The following is a 9917-nucleotide window of genomic DNA, read 5'->3' on the forward strand; positions in this document are numbered from 1 at the left end:
AACAATCCTAAAGTTTATATTATTACGACACAGTAAGAAAAGCTAGGCCGTTGACCAATCAGCATGTCCGGTCAAGGTCATCAGAGGTCAATCGGCCTAAACCCTAACAAACCGTCATTTGCACTTCTAGAACGTTGGTTTTTGTGGGAAGAATCGTCATGGAGTGTTTTGGGGACAACAAAATATCGCGCTGGCTGTCATCTAGTCATTGAAATCCTACAGAATCGAAGTTTTAGACCCAAATAAGGACATCTGTAGCGTAAATATGATGGAGCTACCAGGGAACGGTATGGAGTGGGAGTATTCAGATGACGAGGGGGAGGAAATGGAGCAAGATGCGCCCGTGGAGAAAAAGGTACGGAGTTTGGTATCGACTCATCGATGTTCTTCACATAGATGTGCACACTACATTGACATTGGCTTTATTAGGATCCACAATTTAGCCTTACATATTAGCTATTCTCCCGTGGTTCTTACATGTAAAACATCAATACAAAATAACCGCCCCTCGGTGTAACACACCAGCTTCGCAGGCACACAACGCGGCGGCAGCTGGCTATATTACACCGAACGATTTGTTACACCTAACATCTAACTCTAAACATTGTTTAATGCTATATCTACTGATAATGGCCCTACTGTACTTGGTGTTAGCGTGTTTCACTCTACGATAGGAAAAAGAATTTGAACACTTCAGTCCTTGGTTGATAACTCTCACTGGTACTTGAAGGCATGGCTATTTCTTGTTCCTTGTTTTACATCTAGCTGACTATGTGTAGCACGTAGTTCAACCATACGCAATGCATACAAACAACTCTCTAGGACAACATTTTGCGTCTGAATGTGCGTTATATATCATATATTCCTTTCTGTAACTGTGTACTGCTACAGGTGAGTGTCCACGCCTGTAACACATGGAACGAGCTGAGAAAAAACGGGCAGCTGTGCGACGTGAGGCTGCGGGTGGAGGGAGTGGAGTTCCCCGCACACAGGACCATCCTGGCCGGCTGCAGTCAGTACTTCAGGTAGGGGCTCACTGAGATACGTTGTGTCCAGTGTGCTATGGGTTTGGAACCCAGGCTAGTCCTTTCTTCGCAATGTGTACATTTGTTGTATTCAGTTATACAGACAAGTGAATATAACACTAGTAAGTGCAGAAGTGAGCCCTACTAAGTGCTATTTGTTCTGACGATTTTATTATTATCATTATTGTTGTTGTTACTGTTGCTGTTTTACTGGTAACCGTTACGATAAAACATAAAACTTAAAGCTAAAACCGTTAAGAAATCTTACTAACATTTCTTTATCACTGTTTGTGTACAGAGCTTTGTTCACCAACGGCTGTACAGAATCAGCCATGTCAGTCATCGACATTCCAGGTAAGAACACAGAAAACAGTGTAACTGTAACTTTTGTCTTTCAAATCAAATGATAACAAAGAATATGCAGTTTATCTGCAATGTATTGATGCACGTATCCCTTGCACACTCCACGCCCACTTTGAATTTCCAGGAATGTCATTTGCTTGTTTGTTTGTTTGTTTGTTTGTTTGTTTGTTTGTTTTTTAAACTTTGTGAAACACTCAAATCGGCTTGCTAACAGGTCGCTTTTTTATTGAAGTCAGTGAAGTGCGGGAAGGGGCCAGGGCCAGAAATATAATACGATACTGCTTAGTATAATTGAACTCCTAAGAAAGAAATCAACATAATAGTCGCCATGTAACGATCGGTTAATTTTGACCTCAGGAATCTCCGCTGAGATGCTGGAGTTGATTCTGGAGTACGCCTACACACGTGACGTGCACGTGAACGAGGCTAACGTGCAGGAGCTCCTCCCAGCGGCCGACCAGTTCAACATCAACGGCATCGTCAAGGAGTGCTGCAAGTTCCTCAGGCACGTTACTGTGTTAGGTCTTTAGTTTTTGGACTTTATTTGCCTCCGTTAGAAGGGTTTGTTTTGGTTTGGCCATTGTGTAGTGGCTTTACTGTAGGTGTGCATGTATGTATGTGTAACTCGAGAATCTGTCGATGGATATTCATAATATTTGGCAGGTTACTACCTGTTGTAGAAACAAAGGTCAGGCTCGAAAATGGTTTACCTGGCGTTTTCCAACGGTACTGCAGCGGACTTTTTATGCATTTGTTTGTATGTGTAAGGCATAACTCGACAAGCTGTAAAAAGCTCTTAATGATAGTTGGTAGTTTGATTGGAGATAATGTTGCATTTCGAAACATGTTCCACTTCAAAACAAAATGTAATTGCCATTTTGCTTGTCTGCATGTTTTCTTGTAACTTGCAGACGACATTTGAGCCCTGAGAACGTGATCGGGATACGAGAGTTCTCCAAGAGCTACTTCTGCCCTGGGCTCGAGAAGGCCTGCTACGATTTCATCATCACAAAGTTCCCGGATGTCATGGCCGGTGCCCGTAAGTTGACAAATACTGGATTTGTAAAGTCGAAAATTTGGTTAAGTCCAACTTCTTATGTTGGAAATTACAGTTCAAACCTGCTTCATAAAAACGTCTATATTTATTACGTTCTCTCAGCAAATGAAGAACTGCAACTTCTTTCCGTGGACGACTTTGAGAACATCTTAGCGGACGACTATTTGAACGCCAAAGACGAGGAGTTTGTGTTCGAGGGTCTGGTTCACTGGGTCAACTCCGACTTCCCTGCACGGGTAGAGTACGTGCCCAGGTACGGGAAGCTGATATTTCTCTTGACGCATATTTTTGGAGTTAATTTTACAAACATGTATGATTGATATCTCTTGTGATATGCATATGCAGCAGTGTGCCAAGAGATTGATATAAGTATAAGGTAAAACCTGATCGCAGAAGGAAAACATACTGCTTTTGCTCTGTTTCTTCTTTCATTTAAAAAACATAAGGTCAATGACCTGGACAATAAGTCTGTTACCATGGTACCAGGTTGCAGACAGCCTTTGGTGTCAAGTTACATAATGTAGCAATTGGATGGCTATATACTAGTATATGACTGTGTTTGAGTAAGAATAAACAGAGCAGTACTTTGTTAGGCTAGATCATGTGGAGGTTAACATCACGCATTTGCTTTGCAAGTGTATTTCTTAAACACGTTCACTGCGTACGTGTATGTAAATATCATTCTCATACGGCCGCAACAAGCCATTGATGCTATTTTAAGAGTTGTGCAAATCGTATGTCCGGAAAACGTACAAATGGAGAAAAAAGAAGTTAGTAATAAATGTTGACACCAGAATCTAAAGAGTTTATATTTCTGTTTCGGAGCAGATTGTTCCAGAAGGTCCGTGTGGGCCTGCTGAATCCGGACTACTTCATGAGCAAAGTGAAGACACATGACCTCATCAAGGATAACGACGCCTGCAAACCCAGGATCGTGGACGCCGTCAAGTTCTTCTACGACTTGGAGCTCAGTAACCAGGTGTGTGTGAAAATGGTGTGATAAAAAACTAAGCTCAGTAACCAGGTGTGTGTGAAAATGGTGCGATAAAAAACTAAGCTCAGTAACCAGGTGTGTTGAACATGGTGTGATAAAAAAACTAAGCTCAGTAACCAGGTGTGTGTGAACATGGTGTGATAAAAAAACTAAGCTCAGTAACTAAGTATGACGAAAAAGTGAGCTCAGCAAACCAGGTGTGAAGGGAAATTGTGTGATAAGAGATGAGCAGTCACCAGGTTTGTCTGAAAATGGTGTGACAAAAACAGTTGAGTGGCCAGGTCTGTCTGAAAATGGTGTGACCGAAAAGTGACCTCAGCTATAACCAGGTGTGTATGAAAATGGTGTGACAAAAACTGAACTCAGTAACCAGGTTTGTCTGAAAATGGTGTGGTAAAAAAACTAAACTCAGTAACCAGATGTGTATGATAAAGATATGACCCCCAAAAAGCAAAAGTCACGCTTGAAACTGGTTAAAGGTAGGATGCAAGAAACTCAAAAATAGGCACAAAACTCTACAATAAAACTTGGCTTCACCCGAAAACGAAAACACCTACTAGTAGACATGTACCACAAAGATACCTCAGTATGAATATTATGGTTAACGTTAAGCGAAATGTCGAGTATTCTATGCATTTCTTTAGTCACTCAATGACTTCAGCCACCCGCTGGCCATCCCGAGGATACCGTACGAAGTGCTGTTCGCCGTCGGGGGTTGGAGCGACCGCAGCCCGACGCCTGTGGTGGAGACGTACGATACCCGTGCCGACCGCTGGGTGGACGTGGAACCGAGAGACAGCCACCCCAGGTAACGTTAGTACACACAATGTTAGGAAATTGCAGGTATATTTGTGGTTGTTTGTGTTTGAAGGCTATTGGGAACTCTGAGTTCAGCACCAAGGACAGACACTACTGCCAAAGGATTGTTTTTCTGATTGTCGGTACCAAAGAAACTGTATGTGTATAATTCATTTGTGGCTATTTGTGTAGGAGGGCTGATGAGAACTCAGAGTTCAGCACCAAGGACAGACGTTACTGCCATTTGATTATTATTATGGTTATGTTTGTGTTTGTTTGTGTTTGTTTGTGTGTGTGTGTTTGTGTGTTTGTGTGTGAATGTGAATGAATGTGTGTGTGTGTGTGTGTGTGTGTGTGTGTGTGTGTGTGTGTGTGTGTGTGTACCTGTGTGTGTGTGTGTACCTGTGTGTACTTGTGCATGTATGTATGTATGTATGTATGTATGTATGTTTGCATGTATGTATGTATGTATGTATGTATGTATGTATGTATGAAACTTCACAACATCACATTTCTTCCCTAGAGCGTACCACGGCATCGCCTGTCTGAACCAGAAGCTATACGTGATCGGCGGGTTCGACAGTGTGGAATATTTCAACTCCGTGCGGTGCTTCGACCCGGCGAAGCTGTGCTGGTCGGAGGTGGCCCCCATGAACTGCCGCCGCTGTTACGTCAGCGTTACGGTACAGGGCGGACACATCTTCGCCATGGGCGGGTTCGACGGACAGGTATGATCATAAAGCACTAAATGGGGGCTTTGCGAATACTTGTTAGTAAAATGCACTAAATGGGGGCTTTGCGAATACTTGTTAGTAATAAACACTGTATGGGGGTTTCGAGAATATTTTACTGGAAATTACTGTATGGGGGTTTCAAAAATATTTTACTGGAAATTACTGTATGGGGTTTCGAAAATATTTTACTCAAGGGTACTGTATGGGTTTTGGGGACTACGTCGAGGTATTGAAACATTCCATATCAAAGAGCACCACAATCTATGGTAAATCTTTAACTTTTAAATATACCTCAATATTAAATATACTTCAATATTAGATATGCTTCAATATTAAATATACTTCAATGTTAAATATACTTGAAGGTGCGCACGAACGCAGCAGAACGCTACAATCCCAACAACAACCAGTGGAGTCTGATCAGGCACATGACGGCACAGCGCAGTGACGCCAGCGCAACGGCATTGGCAGGGAGGTAGGGACGTTTCCGTACAAATTCACGGCCTAAAATATGATGCTCTCGAGCTGTGGGGTCAACATATATATTATATGAATGTGATTGAGAAAGCATAAACAGAGCAGTAGTTTTTTTTGTGGGATAGACCAAACATTAATATGCATTTGCTTAGCAAATGTTACCTCTTCAGTTTTTTCAGTCCATACATAGAAAAAACACTGTATGGAGGTTTCGTGAACAATTGTTACTAAAAGCATTGTATGGGCATGAGGACTATATGGCGGAAACACTTAATATTGAGGAGCACTACATGGACTTTGATATGGAACAGTCTGAAATATGCTATATTTGCTCACGAGCAAATATCTGCCTTTTTGGTATAATTTTGTTCCCCAGAGTGTACATCTGTGGCGGGTTTAACGGCCAGGAGTGCCTACAGAGCGCGGAGTACTACGACTCCGCCGTGAACGAGTGGATCTCCATCGCCAACATGCGCAGCCGGCGCAGCGGCATCGGAGTCATCGCCTACCGGCACTACGTGTACGCCGTGGGGGGCTTCAACGGCGCCAACAGACTCAACACGGCAGAAAGGTCAGGGGTTAGGTCAGGGTCAAAGGGCAGGTCACGGTCAAGGGTCAGGTCATTCGTGTCAAAGGGGAACGTGTAGATGGGGCGGGAAGGGGTCAAAAGCTGCGACACACACAAAAAAGTTTGAGGGGAAGTTATATAGCCTAACATTACCATGCATGTACTGTATAGATATTCCAGGGACGCGCTTTACCTTAGCTTGACAAGCAGAAATGTGGCGGTAAAGAAATTTGGCGTCACACCGGTGGGAGTTTTACACCATGGGACTTGTAATAGGGAACAGCGATATAAACAAGAACAAGCCGCTAGGGGGCGCTATTTAATATCTCTTCTACCCGAGCACAAGGGCTATCTACCATTCAAAGTTCGTGACCATAGCTTGTTCAGATTATGAGATATCAAAAATAGACGTTCCGCTGCAGTACCATAACAAGCCACCCTTGGGCCTAAAATCTAATCATGATGTCTCATCATACCTACCCACCTATTTAATTAAAACAATTCTTTGGTTATCGTGCAAACTACATGTACACACACACAAACACATGTACCCACACAAACGCTACAGAAAACATAACCTTCTTGGTAAAGGTAATAGGAAACTTTCTTCCTCCTATTTTGCAGGTATGACCCGGGTTCTAACCAGTGGACGATGATCCCCAACATGTACAACCCGCGGTCTAACTTCGGGATAGAGGTGATAGACGACATGCTGTTCGTGGTGGGCGGGTTTAACGGCTACACTACCATCTGTCACGTGGAGTGTTACGACGAGAGGACCAACGAATGGTAAGAACGTCACTATTTTTCTCAGGCTCGTTAAGTTTTTTCCAACAAATTATACAATTGAATGTAGCAGACAACAATATTAAAGGGACCAAAAGCGATTTCAGGGCAGTAAAACTGGATTGATTTTCAAAATCAACTTTCTGATCATTTTCTTTTAATATTATAATAAATTGAGTCATCACCATTCCAGACCATATCGTGTGCAAAAATGCGATGACGCTTGTTTCGTATACTAGTAGTAGGCTGTTTCTTTTATTTATTGATAGTACCAAGAACTCCTCGCGTAGCGTGTTTTGTGGGCTATTTCCAAAGCTTCAAGTACGAAATGATGACGGAAATGTACTCAGAACGTTAACTGTCAGTAAATTTCAATATTATTATTTTTGCCGCCCTGAATTGACTATAGAGGTATATATAAACGTCTCATATACACAAGTTCTTTCGACTTCCTCTCACTTCTTGGTAATTGTATACATGTACATGTAGGTGGCTCTATGTTTAGTTATAGAGTTGATTTATCAAAAGCTGTAAGAATAATAATAATTTCTTCATACTATTCTAATACCTAAATCTTACTTGACACATAATCGAAAAGAATGCTTATTTTGCTATCATACAAGGGACAAATCTTCTCATATCACAATCAAATCCACCTGTAGGTACGACGCTACTGACATGAGTTTGTACCGGAGTGCCCTGAGCTGTGGGGTGATGAGAGGTCTGCCCAACAGGGAGTACTTCTCCATCAAGAAATTCAGCAAGTCACCGCCAGAGGCAAAGAAAAAGGCAGAGAAGGCACACGTGCCTACCAGGACACAGTCTGTCACTACACACGAAGCTATGGCGACAGACGACTGAGAGAGGGCCAGAAAAAAATCACAAATGTATCTGTAAAACTGGACTGTGTAAGACGAAATATACATGTGTATGGTGTCTAGTAACAACATACGAAGCCATGGCAAAAGACGGCTGAAAGAAAAACAAACAAACACAAATTCATCTGTAACCCTGGACTGTGTATGATAAAATAAACATGTGTATACAGTATGGTATGTAGTAACAACACACGAAGCCATGGCAACAGACGACTGAGAGAAAACAACAAACAAACTAACTAACAAAAAAACACAAATTTATCTGTAACCCTGGACTGTGTATGATAAAATATACATGTGTATGTTGTTTAGTAACAACACACGAAGCCATGGCGACAGACGACTGAGAAAAATCAACAAACACACAAATTTATCTGTAACCCTGGACTGTGTACGATATAAGATACATGTGTATATGTGTATGGTGTCTGACAACAACACTTCAAAGGATAATGATACGAATGATCTTGAGAGAGAAAAAACACAAATTTATCTGTAAAACTGGACTGTGTACGATATAAGATACATAAATATGGTGTCTAATAACAACACTTAAAGGATAACGATACTCGTTAATGATACTCGTTATTCTTTGATACTCGATAATCGCGAATGAACTTAATAATAGATTTGTCATATGGAAGTTTTCTTGAATCTTCAGTCAAAGATAGCGGTTGCAGTCACATTCTAAATCTCCTTTAAAAGAAAACTGTACATCAATTTGCGTCATGTAAATCTTAATTGCTTTGATGTGAGTTTCCGTTACTTTTCATACTGACAATACAACACACATAGCCTGTACAGTGGCAAAATGTTACATAAAAATAAAGCGGTATTTTTCAAGTACAGTTTTTTTATACCAGCTTCTCTTTGTTCTTTAGCTAGCTGTATTTTTAGGTCAATGACACTAGAACTTACTCTGAACTTACACCAATTTGAGTTCTTTAACGTGCGTGAGGTGTGGCTCTCCCCAAACACGAGACCTCCATCCCATATGTATTGTTATGTCTACTGTGTCGTTGTGTTTGCATTCCCCCACTCCACAAACTGATACACATAAAGCCCTTGACTTTCCTTCTGAAAAGAACATTGTGCAAAATGCGCCCCATGCGGAACGTTTTTGTATTACAACAAAGCCCTGGTCGCCAGCCAAGGGTATTGTTTCCCACAGGACCACCGTATGTAAACATACTGTCTTTATTTACTGTCAGATAACAACGATAACCTTGTAACCTCTCACTGCTTAAAGTCCTAAATAGGTCGAACAAAAGTTACAAAGAGCTAACTATGGGGAGCATGCCTTATATTCGTTCCCGAAGATTTAAAAAAATACGGTAAATACCCGATACGTACGCACCGATACAATAGAACAATGGGGCAATTTTACTCGTAGCTGTCTTGCCCACCCCTCCCGACAGTGTTAAATGGTACGTCCCAGACAGGGAAGTAGGAATACAGTAGTACACCTGTGAGAAGGTTATATTACCTGTCGTCTCCCGGTTCTGTCAGTAGCAACATCACGTAGCTCAGAGAAATCCTACTGAAAGGTAAGGCTACTTTTCATATATCTCTTCAAGGTATTCTAACAGTGTATTACGTTATGTTGTATGGTGTAGTGGTTAGTACCCTGGCTTCTAAAGCTTATAATTAAGGGGGCACACCCCAGTTTATTTGGGGCCTCTATTCGAGACATTCGAAGCTGCACACCCTCAAATCTAGCGACCGTCTCTGGCGTGGAATAATTCGGAAGGAGAATAACTGTATATGGGACGAAAGGATATCTCTTCAGCTACAAGACAAGCTGAGTTTGGTTTCTTCAACCTTTTTAAGTTTGGTAAAATCAACGGAAAAAACATTATTTTCACTCGAAAATTAATGCCCAAAATTGCGAATTTTCGCGTAGGATAATCCCACAAAAAAAAAATTTCCGGCAGAAATGACTGATGCTGGCAGAAAGACCCAAGCCTTGACTATACCCGAGTAAATTATAAAGAAAATTCTAGTACTGTAATTTTCTAAACAGTCCACGGCGCGAGGGGTTGCAAATCCACCCCTACGAAGCCGCAGAGCGAAAACTAGGTCAAACGGGCGGATTACACTTGGCGCGCAAGGATACCCGGAAGTAAGGTTCGGAGCCAAAAGAAATTTTCACCCCAAAATCACCATTTCTTACACTCTTCAGCCATGTTAATGTTTAATGATACTTCGTGGCAGTTTATAAGAAATGTCACCTCAAA

General features: G+C 41.7%; 1 protein-coding gene across 1 annotated transcript; it reads left to right on the plus strand.

The window, feature by feature from the left end:
- Positions 1 to 65: 65 nt before the first annotated feature.
- On the plus strand, positions 66 to 7916 carry LOC109478845 (kelch-like protein 10). The gene is made up of 13 exons (XM_019780661.1): positions 66 to 355; positions 892 to 1025; positions 1324 to 1379; positions 1746 to 1893; positions 2300 to 2427; positions 2548 to 2698; positions 3274 to 3424; positions 4084 to 4247; positions 4761 to 4965; positions 5337 to 5446; positions 5825 to 6019; positions 6641 to 6805; positions 7465 to 7916. The coding sequence occupies exons 1-13, from the start codon at positions 266 to 268 to the stop codon at positions 7661 to 7663; spliced, it is 1896 nt and encodes a 631-aa protein (XP_019636220.1). The 5' UTR covers positions 66 to 265; the 3' UTR covers positions 7664 to 7916.
- The last annotated feature ends 2001 nt before the right edge of the window (positions 7917 to 9917 follow it).

Source organism: Branchiostoma belcheri, unplaced genomic scaffold (assembly GCF_001625305.1).
Source record: "Branchiostoma belcheri isolate BF01 breed outbred unplaced genomic scaffold, Haploidv18h27 scaffold45, whole genome shotgun sequence".
Taxonomy (NCBI): Eukaryota; Metazoa; Chordata; class Leptocardii; order Amphioxiformes; family Branchiostomatidae; genus Branchiostoma; species Branchiostoma belcheri.